This window comes from Pholcus phalangioides, unplaced genomic scaffold (genome assembly GCF_987345545.1).
Source record: "Pholcus phalangioides strain wild (caught in Gottingen) unplaced genomic scaffold, Ppha-v1.0 ptg000008l_1, whole genome shotgun sequence".
Classification (NCBI taxonomy): domain Eukaryota; kingdom Metazoa; phylum Arthropoda; class Arachnida; order Araneae; family Pholcidae; genus Pholcus; species Pholcus phalangioides.
The window spans coordinates 62,075,529-62,091,871 of record NW_028301601.1 but is presented as its reverse complement, the minus strand read 5'-3'; the positions used below and the strand labels follow the sequence as shown (position 1 = coordinate 62,091,871).

At 37.0% G+C, this 16,343-nt stretch overlaps 1 protein-coding gene across 3 annotated transcripts in view; it reads left to right on the top strand.

The window, feature by feature from the left end:
• The window catches only part of KCNQ (KCNQ potassium channel), a 258,735-nt gene that overhangs the window by 200,383 nt on the left and 42,009 nt on the right, over positions 1-16,343 (top strand). For 2 of the 3 annotated variants that reach the window (XM_089235147.1, XM_089235150.1), the window contains exons 5-9: positions 1,876-2,004; positions 2,455-2,565; positions 2,687-2,871; positions 7,916-7,987; positions 9,306-9,556. In XM_089235147.1, coding sequence (XP_089091273.1) covers positions 1,876-2,004; positions 2,455-2,565; positions 2,687-2,871; positions 7,916-7,987; positions 9,306-9,556 — 748 coding nt within the window. The remainder of the gene's footprint in view (positions 1-1,875; positions 2,005-2,454; positions 2,566-2,686; positions 2,872-7,915; positions 7,988-9,305; positions 9,557-16,343) is intronic. The other variant, XM_089235148.1, reaches the window with a different exon arrangement.

Sequence of the window (16,343 nt, the reverse complement as noted above, 5' to 3'; positions counted from 1 at the left end):
CCGACCTGTAGTGCCCGTTGTGGTGAACGTAGTTCATTGAAACATGGTATTACATATAGTTATTTGAATCATGGAAAAAAAATAACCGTAATAAAAAACCACCACTTTTTCACCTGGTGGTCAAAAATTGAACAATTTTTATATTGAATCTTTATTTCCCCCACGGTCCATGCATCCTATCTATCAAGTTTCACCAAAATATCTTCATCAGAATGGGGGTGGAAAAAGGACAATATTCTATTTTTTTTTTTTCTGCGATTACCTATGACTTCAAGGAAAAATCCCCCGCACCTCCATCAAACAGGGTAAGAAATTTTCCTATTGCTGCTCATGATTAGAATGTCTTAGAGTTCTTACATTAGCATCATCTAGGTTATGTATCAGCCGCTTATGCTGTATGATGATGTACCCAAATGATCCAAATGAAGCTTTAGATGTTAGAGTTTTGCGATATAAATGTATGCTTAACTCTTTTTATTTCAAAAATTTAGTGTCCCACCGATTTTATTTAATGTTTGATATACTCTGTAGTTTAATTGGTATATAATAAACTCTCTAATGTGATTAAAAAATTAGAATTCCAATGTCCATCAAGTGAAGCCACATTATCTGGTATCTTATCAGATATTACCCCTTCGTATGCTCTACTTTTTTATTTCATTTTGCGATAATTTGACGTGGAACCACACTTTGGTAAGCATTTTCCCAGCGTGTACAGCAGGGGTTCTTAATCTTTTTTAGCAGCCGCGACCCAAAATCAACAATAGCACGACCAACGGCACTTTTCATTCTTCGAAATAGGCGAAGCCACTGACGCAATAAGTGCATCTGTAGCATATTGAGTGGATTCGCACGACTTTTAGGAAGCCGAAGTTCGGGGTCGTGACTTATAGGCTCAAAAATCCCTGGCCGTGAGCAGATACCTACGGCCCTTCTCGGAAGATCCTGCGAATCAAGTTTGCATCTGGACCCACCATAACTCAGAGAGCCTCTAGCTCTTAATATATTTGAACGAACCATTTCGCAAGCCCCCCTGAATAAAGTTTCGGTCTTGAACCATAGCTCAAGAATCATTGGCTGTAAGTGGATTTGTGTAGCCCATCTCGGAAACCCCCGGCGAATCAAGTTTGGCTCGTGACTCAAAAAGCCCATGTACTACCTCAATAAACCCTGGCTATAAATAGATCCGTATGACCCTTCTTCGGAAGACCCTGTGAATCAAGTTTGAGATCGGGACCCATAAGCTCAACAGCCCCCTAGTTGTTAATGAATTTGAATGAATTATTTCTCAAGCCCCTGTGAATTAAGTTCGCTCGTGAACCATAGCTCAAGAAACACGAAAGAGAGAGAGAGAAATACCGTAACAATCTCAGTTTCATGGGTCTCATTGAGATGGGAACCAGGGTGTGTTTGGTCTTCATACAAAGATCAAAGCACAAGAACCATTGCCTGTTAATGGATTTGCACTACCCATCTCTTAAATCCCCCTGCGAATCAAGTTTGGATCGTGACTCAAAAATCCTTGGCTGTAAGTAGATTCGTATGACCCTACTCGGGCGACCCTATGAATCGAATTGAGGTCGCGACCCATAGCTCAAGATCCATAGGTGTTAGTTGATTTGAACGGCCCATTTCGGAAGCCCATGCGAATCCATAGGTTGAGATCCCCTGGTGTTGAGTAAGCAAGTAATGTGAACATCCCTTCAGACTATGTACAGTGCTGTCGGTTATCCTGTGGCGATTCGTTCTTTTTCCCTGATGGATGTTTTCTAAACATTGGTGGCATTCATTTAAAAACAAATATTTATTTTCAGCTTATGTGTATGCAGTAAAAGTTTAGTTCACATAATAATGTTTGTTTTTTTTTTCTTACAGGAGCTCATAACTACCTTGTATATTGGATTCCTCGGTCTAATTTTCTCTTCCTTCCTCGTATTTTTGGCTGAAAAGGACTCAAATTCGGATAAGTTCAGCAATTTCGCCGATGCCTTATGGTGGGGTGTGGTAAGACAATAATTATACTCATTCATTCGTACGTCCTTGAAACACTAAAAAAACACTAGTTATCCCATGAATGTGCCGTATTCCCCCAGCATTGGCTGGCATGTCGGAAAACATCGAGGGAGATCAGAATACTGGGAAATTCCGATCACAGATTCTAGAAAATTCTTAAATATCGCTATTATAAAAGCCCATTGAATTGGCCGAATGCCTACTCTGATCCTTATTAAACCTCACTTTTCCAGGCATACCAGGAACGAACCAGTCCCCCCTCCCCAGCGTTCAAAAATCTGGTATTCCTCTTGTTTGGTGACATGCCGGCTAATGCGGGGAATACATTGGTCATTGCATGTTCACGTGATAACATACAGTAGCATACCTTGAGAAATGCATGTAACTTCCGTGTATTTTTTTTTAATTTGATGTATTGTATCGCGTGTGTGTATGTTATAGATAACCCTCTGTACCGTCGGTTACGGGGACACCGTGCCACAGACGTGGCCCGGGAAGCTGATCGCCTCATTCTGTGCTTTACTTGGGATTTCGTTCTTCGCTTTACCAGCCGTAAGTTGCACTTCATCGTCAATTCTCTACGTATTTTGTACGGAGTAAGAGAGTTAGTATCAATTGAATTTCCCTTTCTGATTGGTCATGTTTTTATGTTACTTTTTCCGAAATATTTCAGGGGATCCTGGGATCCGGCTTCGCCTTGAAGGTCCAGCAACAGCAACGGCAGAAGCACATGATAAGAAGGAGGGTTCCCGCTGCCACCCTTATCCAGTGCCTCTGGAGGTGTTACGCTGCAGACGAAAACTCCATGTCCGTGGCGACCTGGAAAATACACCAGACGCCACTGCCGAGTCCACCTGCGTGAGTTACCTTTTTTTTTTTCATACGCACGTCTTATTACACACAAATAGGGTCACTTAAAACAGGAATCGGGCTCGAATGTCACAACGCTATGTAGAATGATAGTTCTACTGTGCAGTCGGACACGGCTTATTTATAGTTCATTATAAATACCGCAACTTCACTGATTCGCAACTTCACTGATTCGCAACTTCACTGATTCGCAACTTCACTGATTCGCAACTTCACTGATTCCTAGGAATGCACAGTTTCCAACCGTGAAAAAATTTCTCACACCCCCTAGAAAGTCAAGTGCTACTTTCACACTAACCATCATGACCTGACGCAAAGGTTAGCGCACCCAGAGGGTGTGTCCGATTTGGGATCCGGAAATCTCGCCTCGACATCTCGCCCCTGACATTTCACGTGCAATGACCATATGAGCGACTGTGTGAGTAGTCAAGTGTTTAAATGAGTAATTGTATGAGGGATCAAGTGAGTAACTGTATGAGGGATCAAGTGAGTAACTGTATGAGGGATCAAGTGAGTAACTGTATGAGGGATCAAGTGAGTAACTGTATGAGGGATCAAGTGAGTAACTGTATGAGTAAGTATGAGTGACTGCATGTGGTTGAGTGAACGACCATATGAATGATCAAGGGAGTGACTGTATCAGTGAGTGACCATATGAGCTATTGTTTGAGTGACCGAGTGTATGACCATATGAGTTATTGTTTGAGTGACCAAGTGTATGACCATATGAGTTATTGTTTGAGTGACCAAGTGTATGACCATATGAGTGGCCGTAATAGTGATCAAGTTGGTGACAGTATGAGTGATCAAGTACGTGGCTGTATGAGTGATCACGTGAACATATGAGTGACCATGTGGCCATATGAGTGGCCAAGTGACCGTTTTCGTGATCAAATTAATGACCGTATAAGTGACCAAAGGTTTGACCGTGTGAGTGGTCGTCTCACTTACGGTCTCTCATACGGTCACCCACCTGCTCAATTTTACACTGACACGGTCACTCAGCCCTTCCCCAATTGGTCACTCATACTCTCACGCACTCACTCATCTCGTCACTTATCCACTCACACGGTCACTCACGCATTCACTTGCTCAATCCTACAGTCAGGGCAGACGAAATATCATGGGCGAAATTTCCGTAAACCCTCAAGGAGTACATATTTTAAGTTTCACGTAACACAGAAGTGCTCTCTGTAAGATGAATCAGTTGTCAGATTGCCTCCTAGCATATATTTGGGAATGTGATGCGTGTTAAAAGATCTACAAAGCACTATGAGCAATCAAATGTCAAAAGCAATCAGGTCCAGAGATGCCTCACTTATCCTCCAAGCGGCACGATTTGGTACTAAATTTTTCGTACGTATAACCTGTTCCATAAAAGTCCTGACAAGGAAAGGGTCCTAAGGTGCCATCCTCAAAAAATTATGAAAAATTTAAGTAAATGCATCTCGGCTAGAAACACATAAAAACAAAAAAATACCGCTGGAATGCAACTATTAAAGCCGCTACAAATGATTGAAATGGTAACACTTAGCTACTCATCACCTCTCGCACTTAGCGATATCTATAAAAATTTCCTTTTCACTGTTATTGCACACTATATAGTTCCCCCTTTCCTTGTTTTTCCCGTACTGTACCAACACCTTCTGTAGCAAAAAGCCTCCACGGGGAGCTTGTGACGTCACTGAAGTCGCCCATTTCACCTACAGTCATTGGATACATGTACTGCAGAAAAACGGTAAAGATTTCGCATACGTCGGACTGCTATATCCAATGGCTGCTGGTGAAATGGACGACTTCAGTGACGAAGCTTCGAGCGGAGAAGCTTTCTTCTACAGAAGGTATTTGATCTTGTGCTGTTTGAATGACGTCACTCTAGGGTTTTTTGCGGGATATTTAAATTCATTGTTGGCCTTTATTGGCACTCAAAAAATATTAATATTTACAAATTTATTTCTGAATGACCCTTAATAATTCCGCGGGATTTTCCGTACATATTTAAGTAAGTAGAATCAGTGGTAATTTTTCAAAAAAAATTTTCGAAGACGTCACTTTGGGACCCCCTTCCTTGTAAGATGAGATTCGAATTCATGCTGGAGAGCCGTTTTTCACTTTTCTGAAGTGTGAAGTTGTGTTGTGCACATCAGAAATGAGCCCACGAAAGCACGCTTCACTTTATTTTACTGTTCACATGCCTCCTCACACGCTCCTCTCGCACCACGTAATGAAAATGCTTTATTTCTTTCCGTACCTGTGGTGCTTACCTTCTTTCTGTGCAGAGTGTTTCAAAATTCGCGTACGTCCTAGTTTAAATGAATGCGAACTTTTTAACGGATCAGACTTGGGAATTGAAACATTACCTTTAAATAAAAATTTAAAACGATTTTGAATTTACTATGAATGTGTGGGAAACGTTGGCTTTTTTCTTTTTTTTTTCACGGACACACATGATTTTGGTCTTGGGTGCATCAGTCGTGCGTGGATTGACACATTTTTAAGATAGCCCAGAAGAAAAAAAGTCCTGTTATTGCAAGTACGGTGAAAGAGGCGCGCAAGTCCGCGCGTAATGACACACGATCAACAAAAAATTCAGTCAAAACATGAAAACTTCTGAAAACATCTCGATGAAAACCAGGGTTATCATTCATCGCTGTTCGTTCTTGACATGAATTGAGTTATAATGTCTGTGTACACCAGGCATCTTGAGCCGCTTGCTCGCGAGAACCGCGGTGCTCCCTGAAGTACCGAGAGTGCTCGATGCTTGTGTCCGATTATCTTGCTCGCGAGCACTTGATGAACGTTCGAAACCTTGTAAAAGTTGCATTCAAGGATTGAAATCGTCCCGATTTCATGCATTCGTATGTTAAACTTGCCGTAAGGGTGCTCTTCTTTTTGATGACGGGTACAGGCAGTGCTCGCGACTGGAAAAAGGTTGAAGACCTCTGGTGTAGACCTTGGCATCAACAGTGGAATCGGAAAAAAATAGGTCCCACTGTATATATATATATCGTTATATAGGCGCACTAAACACAATTTACTTTTGGTATATAATACCAAAATTTCTGACTGTCTTGAAAATGGGGCATACTGCAATAATCCACGCATGAATGATGAACTCAAGACCAACATCATTAATGCAATATCGCCCATTAATTCTCGCAGACTTTGTGAATTCTTGAGCAATCTAGTAAAAAAATGTGCCTATGTGTCTATGGGAAAAGGCCAAAGTTTACAACATTCATAGTAAATTCACAGTTGTTTCAAACTTTTATCAAAGGTAATGTTTCAATTCATAAGTCTAATCGGTTATTTGCTGTGTTGAAAAGTTCATATTCATTTTAAAAAAACATTCGTAAACTATGACGTGCGTGAATTTTGAAACACTCTGTACCACCAACCGAAAAAAAAATCGAGATGCTGTCCTTTGACTGTACAAAGTAATACTGTACATACTGTACTGTTGCATGTACCGCTCTCTCTCACTGTTTTGTTTTGCTTCTTTTTTTTTTTACTTCTTCTTTATATATACGGAAATCATATCCAAAGTTTTTAGCAGCAAATTCATTTTAATAGTAAAAGGACTACAAACCGTAAATTTTATAAAAGTAATTCACTCCTGGCATATGTGAATGTAATTTCTCATTCTTTCATATCAGTTCACGCGGGGCCCCTCGAAGATTTTTTCGGTGGTCCGCCAATGATTAATTATGCTTACACAGTGTTAACTGAAAAAAAATAATTTCTCTCGAAAAGTACTTTCACTGCTCTCTCCGAAATCTTAACGAGTAATTTTGTAAAAAAAAAAAGGATTTTTTTAAAATGCAAACAGAGAAATAACTCTATTAAAAAAATTTACCAAAGATTTGTAGGAGTATTTTCAGTACTCCACGAAATTTGGAGGAGTAAAATTGAATTTTGATGTGCATTTGCGAACACTGGGTTAATATGCATTACAAAATTGGTGGAAGAAATAATTTCAAAATCACTGAAATTATTTATCATTAAATTTGAAATTATTTTTCATTAAATTTGAAATTACTTATCATTAAATTTGAAATTATTTATCATTAAATTTGAAATTATTTATCATTAAATTTGAAATTATTTATCATTAAATTTGAAATTATTTATCATTAAATTTGAAATTATTTATCATTAAATCTGAATTTTTTTCTCAGGCTTCATGATTAAGTAACTAAAGATGTAGAGCAATGGAATCCGCGAGAAGAAATAGAAATGTCTCGAAAGAAGACAACAACGTGATTTTCCGAATGACGCTTCCAGCTCAATATGACGACTCAATATGTGAACCATGTCGTGTGCCCAAACAAATACTAATTCCGCAATTATTACAGTAAAATACTAACTGAAATAAAAATAAAAAATAAAAACACACAGAAAATGGGTCAGATTACTATCTCTCACACCTCACATCAATCTTCTTAAGTAAGAAACGATAACATCTAAATCAGTGTTTCCCAAAGTTGGCAATATCGCTCCCTGGTGGGCGATGGAATGGTCCAAGGGGGTGATAGAACCTACTGATTGAACATAGGTTCCTATGGATTTACTTGAGTTTGGGGGCGATGCGAGGAAAAAATTTCTGAAGAAGGGGACGATGGATCAAAAAGTTTGGGAGACTATGATCTAAATCATAGGTCACCGTAAGATGCATTTTGTTCGCAGATGGAATTCCCTTAACTATGGAATTCGGAAAAACATTTTTTTATTATTATCACAAACTTGTTGGCATGCGAAATGACAATAATAGCTTTTATGCCCCCATCTAATAGAGTGTTGCTAAAAACTTCAAGACAATGATCCCCGTATATTGTGTGTTTATGTGTTGTTTTTTTTACTGCATTTTTCGTCCCGAATTGTGTTTATAAGCGTTGTTATTGTTATTATTTGTGTCTTTGCACTTTCATGTCCTGCGCACACTCTCATTAACGACGTTGTCTTCGCACTACTACTACTACTACTACTTCTCGTTCTTCTTCCTCCTGCCTTCTCTTCTCCCATCCGTTTCCAGTTTTCATTCCGGATCCTTTACGAGCATTAAACTTAAAGATAGGTTGGATCTTCCCCAAGGATCTTCCAGTCTGTAAGTATGCACGAAAATCCTCAGCCGCGGAATTTGTGTAGAGCTAGATAGACAGTAGATGTGTTCGTTGTTACTTGTGTGCCGATCATAAACCGATACAACTGAAGATCGTTTAGAGAAACGAGATCTTTGTCTAGAATCGATTCTTGTCGTTTATTGTTAATGTCGAAACTAATCATGTGTATGTATGTTCGAAGTGTTTGCTGCGAGGAAGACTATAAAATATTCTGGAAACTTGCATACTTTTATTTTCATTGTCAGTAACTAATCGAAGTCATCTAGCAATTATTCTGACTTGTTTAATTTGCATGGGAAATTTATGTTTAATATACATTCTCTTGCATGTGAGAGTCATTAACTTGCCCATAAAAGATCTGTTTGCTTCCTCGACAATATAAAGGGGACTAGTTGAGTCCTCTGACCACTCATCAGTCATAAGCTGGAAGTTGTGCCTTCGAAGTAACATGGGAACTGATAGCTTTCTAATCTGGAATGAAGACCCTTAAAAATGATCTTAGGTGGGCCAAAATGAATGGCCAGAATTTTTCACTGGCTCCTTTCTTGTAAATACAGTCGAATCCAGTTTTAACGAATACCGTTATAGCGAAAATTTCGTTTTAACGAACACTTTTCCAATCCTCCAGATAATTTTACATAGGAACAATACTAAAACTTGGAATTCCATTATAACGAAATTTCGTTATAACGAAGTGATTTCTCTGGTCTCTTGGAGGTCGTTATAACGGGATTCGACTGTATATACAATGGAGTCGATAGAATCCATCCTAGGCAATAACAGGCAAAAGCCATGCCAACTTTCTCCACGTGAATGTCATGCCACATCGTGATCTCATAATAGCTTCGACGTACCCCCTAAAGGTAATTTCAGCAATTGCAAGCTAGACATTCATTCAAGGTAGCTTCGTGAAAATCTGAGAAATTCTTATGTGCATACAAGTCATCCACCTTTAGGTCCGTTAACACCGTCCGTTCACTTTTCCCAGTGAAGAGAGACATTTTCAACTGTCTCTGGAGCTTTTGCCGTCGCTAATCATTTACGATGAATAACCATTATGGCATGCATGAATATATTTTAATAGAAATCAGAATAATGTAACATGCAAATGGGAGGGGAACAGTTTCAACTTTATCATGCATAATAAAGAGATATTCGGGGTTTCCACTTGCACTTGCACTTAAAGAAATCAATAAAGACCACACAGTGATTTCAAGACTGAAACGAGACCCCTATTTCATCTACGTCCCGCAGGAATACACACACAATATTGTTATTTTTCTTTTCTCCTTCCTATTACAGATTCAAGCATAACACTTCCTTCGTCAGCCGATTGTCCACAATCCGGCGGCACAAGCAACAGCAACAGTGTACGCCGTCGCATACCCATTCCCCGGTTCCCAGAGGCCGGTACGATTCCACCACGTCCACAGATTTCACGGGGAGCAAAGGATCCGGCGGTGGCGGCAACGCTACCACCGGTGGATGCTATTCCGGCAACGACGACAACGTCGGCAAGGACGTTTCCGACAACTCCAAGAGGAATTCGGACGGTAAACGGGAATGTTTATTTTTCTGGTTGATTTTTAGTATATACGAATCTGTGAAAGGTAACAATTTAGTCATACAATTGTCAGTGACGTGCTAAAACTATATAACCGTGTTTTTTTTCCTTTGCCAATGCCATTGATAAGTTACATCGCATGTTAGATCTCTAGGTTTGGATTTGCTTCAAATTAAACATACATATTAAAATAAAACTTCAGAACTGCATTCATAGAAACTCACCACCATTTTCAGACCCTTTTACCAGGGGAGAGGGGGGATCAGAGCCTATACTTTTAGCCATTTCCAAATATCAATGGTTCCCCACCCAAAGTGAATTTAGGCCAATGACCCTGCTGATCCCTTTGATTCAAAACAGCCAAAAAGTTTTCTCTCATGAATAAGATAAATTGAAATAAATCCTAGTGAAGATCCTGGCTTGCCAAAAATGCAGGGTTTCTTCGCTGCAGCTCGTAATTGCTCGAAATTGTGACGAACTGCTTCCATTTGTAAGTAATAGATTCAACCCGGCAGCACGTGCTTTAAATACCAAAGACGCGCTTACATACAAGTGTCCCATTGTAAAAAGCAAGTCAATCACATGGTCAGCGGAGAATATTTTATCACGTATTTCGCCATTTCTTTTCGAATTTCTTCGTGCACATCGTGTTTCGGCAGCGTAAATAATTGCCTTTCACAGCCGCATTTGGTCTCAATGCGGTCCAGTAATTGCTTCCGAGTCACTCTTTTAAGACACGATTTGAATATCTTGCAAAAACGTGCGTTAGGTTGACAGAACCATTCATTTTCCTTTTCAAGAAACAAGTTTATTACCAAAACGACACGTATCGGCTACTGAAATAATAAGTTCATAGGTGTAGGTCGAGAAGACGAGTTAATTTTAAAAGAAATCGGGGTCCGTCGGACCCTAAGGGCTCCCTGTCTCAGGTATATTCACCAGATAGTCAATCCGCCAGGTCATCCTCCCAAAATAGCCATTCATCGCAATCAACAAGCATCGCATCAACTTGGTTTTTCTTCGCTTATTTGACTGCATTGAGGGTGGCAACAAACCTCTTCTACGACCAGCCTTACTATCGGGCATCTTCGTTTCCATCAGCTAACATCAGTTGATTTGAAAATAAGAATGACGTTAATTGAGTACCATTACACGCTATACACCTACATGTGTGTGTGCTTAATTTTGTGTAGAGGTCACTTCTCGGGAACGAATCGCGTATTCATTGCTCGACTTGGCTATTTGCATATTTATTCCTTGAGAGATAAGACTCGTGTATGTGTCATGATTACCTCCTCCTTCGAGAAATTTCTTTTCTCTTCAAAATGCGATTTTTTTTGCACATTTCTTTTTCTTCCTTTTCATTGGAGAAAAATTGTAGTATATTTATATACTCGTGAGGGGGCAATTTGCATAAGTACTGTGCGTGTAAAACTAGTAAATCATTTCGCCCCAGCGAATTCGGGACACGGATTTTTATGCGACGAAATTCTTGGAAGACTTACTTTTAAAGAATTTCTATTGAATTTTGTTTTTTTCTCGTTCCTTGACGGACGGGATCATGTCATGGTATTAATTTTCCTGGCGGTTTTCCCCCCATGTCTTAGAAAATACATTCGCGTACAAAATCATATAAATTCATTCGACCCTTTTTTTGGGTCAAAAAACACGTTACTGCTTCCGAACAAAACACCGAATCGAACATGGAAAACACACTGTTTTATAAATTGGAATTATAATTTTTCCAGTATTATAACGAAATATCAAAGAAAAAATTTAATAACACTATTTCCTAAATGGAAAAACACACACACTACAAATTATATATTAATTATTTTGAACAAATTGATATAAAATTTTGATTATATTTTTTTAAGTATATATTTAAAATTATAGTTATTTATTTTTTTCATTTATATTATTTTATTTATTTACTGTATTTGTCGATTTTACTTTATTTCAAGCTTTTTGTGTGTTTCTTTCATTGCCGTACATTCATTAATCCGTAAAATACTATATTTTTTTAATTATTACCTTTTGCAGCGTCTTTTTAATTATGTATTCTAGATAAGAAGATTCAGCCACGTCTTTCTTTAACTAAATTTTTGCAATTATTTTCTAAATCTTGAAGCTTTAAATTTTCGCATATTAGTTTTGCATCTTCATTTTTTACGTCAATTATTATTTTTCTACCGATATCTGTTTTTTCGTTTTAATATAATTCGGTACGAATTCACGAATTTATTCAAAAATTGCATTTTTATTTCGATTTTTCCTTGAATTTTTTGTTTTAATTTCCCACATTTTAATTTTTTGGAATTAAAAAGAAAATGTAATTTACAAAAAAATAATAATACTTTAAGCCTAATTGTGTTTTTAAAACGATTATAATCAGTTATTTTTTATCGATTGATATGAATATTATGCGATCGAGTATACGTATTAGAAATGTCTTTATTCATTTTTTCTTTGTAGGCCTATCTAGGCCTGCCCGTAATTCCGCAATCAGCCTTTTTGAGCTGGGCATGGGGGTAAAAATTTAGGTCTGGTCTGGTCTAGAAGATGAATCTCATAAAGATAACATGTTGTTAGGAACCATTGAGTCAATTCCGATTCTTGGTGACTCTTCAGATATACGTACCATAGATAACACACTATCAAAAATTTTAAATTCTGCCGTATATAACGTGGAATTTTTAACTTGAGCTTAATCAACTGAGGATTCAATTGGATTTGCAGTTGAATTAAGTCTAAATTTCGAATTTTTGACACTAATTCTCTAATTTTATATCCGTCTTCTTTTTTTGCATGTTTATCCACTAATGTGCTCGGTTAATACCGGGTGTTCGTAAAATGACTGTCGATATACGAGCCCCTAGCGGCCACAAAAATCTACTTATGCTAATGAAATTCGAGATATAGGCTTTTGAGGGGTATGCGCTTCAGAATCAGAAGGCAAACACAAACCTAGCTGAACAAATTTTCGAGAAAAAGTTTAATGATAACACTCACTTTTATGCATTGCAAAGTGATCAAAGGATTAAAAAAAACCATGAATGAAATGGCGTTGAAACAGCATTTGTATCTTCATAAACGCCGATTCAGGACACAGAAAAAGAAAATCTCACCAAGGGGTTGGTTGGTGCGCTTACCGCTCGATGAGGATTTCCTGCTGCTCTAACAGAGATGCTCGACCGAGCGGTTAGATCACCAACCCCTCGGTGGGATTTTCTTTCTTTGCAGCCTGCACCGGTGTTTATGGTGACACGGGTACCCGTTTCAACATCATTCATGGTTTTTTACTTCGCCGATTTTGCAATGCACAAAAGTAAGTGTTGCCATTTGAATTTTTCTAAATTTTGTCGCTTTAATTGTAACCGTGGGAGAATTGTATAAATTTTTATTGTTCACCTCGTATTTATATCTCTCTGTTTTTTATCTTTCGAATATTATTAGTATTAGTTGAATTTTGTGGCATCTAGAGGCTCGTATATCGGCAAAGTTATTTTATGACCACCCTGTATAGTCAATGCATTTTCTTGGGAAATAATTACCAACAGTTTATTGTCTTGATTGATGCCCGTATCATGCATCAATTACTTGCATGAACTTGTTTGTGTGGTTGCGTTGTATGCGTACATACTCATGAGCATTTCATGTAAAAATCTGCAATCATACTAAGACTTGTGCTATGGCATCGACCCGCATGTTCAGCGGCATAATTGTGTCTTTATTGCATGCTATATCGATACAGGAATGAGCGCATCAATAACATATTCATGTTAGTCTCGGTATAACAGAGGCCTTAACATTTTTTTTAAGACCCGAGCACCGACTGTGACCAGTATAAGCATCATAAAGAGTAATCCTAATATAGAACGAAGGGAGTCTTTAACTCATGGCCCGTGGGCCACACGTAGCCCTCCAAGCTTCTTGCAGTGGTCCGCCGATGAAGAAGCTTGCGCAGTCACAGAATTTGTAGTAATACTGTAAAAATGCATTCGAAAATTAGGGAAAGAAGTAATTTTAAAATTACACATTAAAAATTTTCCGTACAGATGAGAGAAATAATCTCAGATTTAATGAGAAGTAATTTCAGAATAATTAAGAAATAATTTAAGAATTAATAAGAAATAATTTAAGAATTAATAAGAAATAATTTAAGAATTAATAAGAAATAATTTAAGAATTAATAAGAAATAATTTAAGAATTAATAAGAAATAATTTAAGAATTAATAAGAAATAATTTAAGAATTAATAAGAAATAATTTAAGAATTAATAAGAAATAATTTAAGAATTAATAAGAAATAATTTAAGAATTAATAAGAAATAATTTAAGAATTAATAAGAAATAATTTAAGAATTAATAAGAAATAATTTAAGAATTAATAAGAAATAATTTAAGAATTAATAAGAAATAATTTAAGAATTAATAAGAAATAATTTAAGAATTAATAAGAAATAATTTCACTTGATGAGAAATAATTTTGAAATTATTTAAAAAGTAATATTTTTTTTAGAATTTGTGGAAAAAATTATTTCACTGTTCATAAAAATTCATATTTAAAAATATATAATATATTATATATAAATATATACATAAAAATTCAATTTGACTTGGTCGAGTAACTTCCAGCTTCCAACCCAAGTCAAAGGTGTCGCCTTCCTTCAAGATCTTCCAATCCGTCTGGCCACACATTAGTAGAAGCACGCCAACATTCACAACACCAAGTGTGTTCTGGAAAAACTGGTTCTGTTGTTCTTGGCAAATATTCGCCGAAGAACATTGTCCCAAGCTGTGCCAGTATGTAGCCAGCCTATGTCGCTGCTTCTTCTTTATATCAGGGAAACGCAAATATTGGCAACAGACCTTTCGAATGACTGAGCCAGCCATGACACAAGTGTGACCATGGCTTTAATATCGCGGTGCTCGTGAGAATGCCTTTTGTATTAGACAATCGTCGTTTCAACACCACCAACGTCCGGGTACGCTTTTCTTCCACAGAATGCATGCCTTGAAGGTGGCTTCAGTGTATAATATCTTTATTGCAGGGGGATGCTACCAAATACAAATACAAGGCCACAACAGGCAAAATGCCCAACGAGGTGACTGAGAAAAAGATGCCCATAACAAACATGGATGTCATATATTTCTAAAATACAGCAAGCCCCCAATTGAAAATGCAATCATAAAACTAAAGACTATAATGAACATCATAAAATATAATACAATGCCCATAAAAAATATTTATGGGCGTCTTATCTAAGGATGGATAGACTCTCGATTTACCGCAACATACAGCCAGAGTCATGAAGCTCGTCGACTGTAATTTCTTAAAAGTTAAAATTAAATACCGAGGAGAACATCTGCATTGCGAAGTGCTCCGTGTCATGGAAGCATTTTCCCTGAGGAGAGCGAAAAAATTCCAGATGCTTCTCAACAAGGATGGTAGCAACGAATCTATTGTACTATCTTAGTCAACTCGTTTTCAAGTTACACTCGCAGATTTCCGGTTTGTGTAGCTAGAACGGTGCAGGTGTAGCCACGCCCCAAAACCGGTTTTCGACCTGCGGAACACTTCTGCTGTGCATTCGACTTCATTGCCGTAAAGCCGGGTTTTCCCTAGGAGCAGGTTTCTACAATATTTGCAGCATGAAAACGATGATTGGTCATAAGAAAAAAAACCCGAATTTCAGGTTTTTAACCAATCAGCATTTTCACGCTGCACACGACGCAGAAATTCTACTCCTAGGAAAACCCGACTTTACTGTGAACTCTATTTCCAACAAATATACTTGCCTTTAGTGGCAAGTAAAAAAAAAGTCAAGCAAATTTAATAGAACTTTTATCGATAAATTTTTTTATTCCATTGGAGACAATCAACACGAAATTCATGAAAATCGTATGGTGTGTTATGTTGAATGATATAATCAATATATTTTTGTATTACTCTTCCTTTCTATTCGGATCTTAAAATCTTTTTTCGTATAAAAATACTAATATGCATACAGAGTGGTTACAAAAATTAGTTTACCTACTTTCAGGCCTCTAGAGAACATTGTAGTGATAAGATTGTTTTTGGAACTTTGGTAAATGCTAAGGGTTTTTAATTCATTGGCCCGCAAAGCTTTTATTTTTTTCGTTTCCCGCGGACCGGACGAGTGTACGTAATTACGGAAAGAAATAATTTCACAAAATTACTCAAACGAGAGAAATAATTTGAAACTTATTGTAAGAGAGAGAGAGGATTTCAAAATGATTTTGATGAAAATTGCTAATAGAAAAAACAATACAGAGTTCATGAAAGATTCAAAACTACACTTAATGAGAGAAATAATTTCATTGCTAATTTTAAAAAAATGCACAGTTGATTGGAGAAATAATTTTATAATTCATTAAAAAATTCTAATTAAAAATTATTTCATAATTATTTGAAAGAGAAATAAATATTTTAAAATATTAGTAAGAGCAGTTCAGAATTGATGAAAATTCATAATTGTCGAGGATTCATAATATTATAATTAAATTCATAATATTTCGAGGATTCATGAAAAAAATTCATAATTGTCAAAAACATAATTCCAGGATTAATGAAAGAAAAAAAAATTTAGAAACATTTTAAGACCAAATAGAAAAATGACTTCAGAATCAAATACAAAACTAATTTCAGAACCAATTTCTTTACGCAACTAAATTTCCCTGATAAACTTAGTCAGACTTTCAGCAAAATCCGTTACAATTAGTACTTAGTCATTGAGCATGCAATTTGGCAA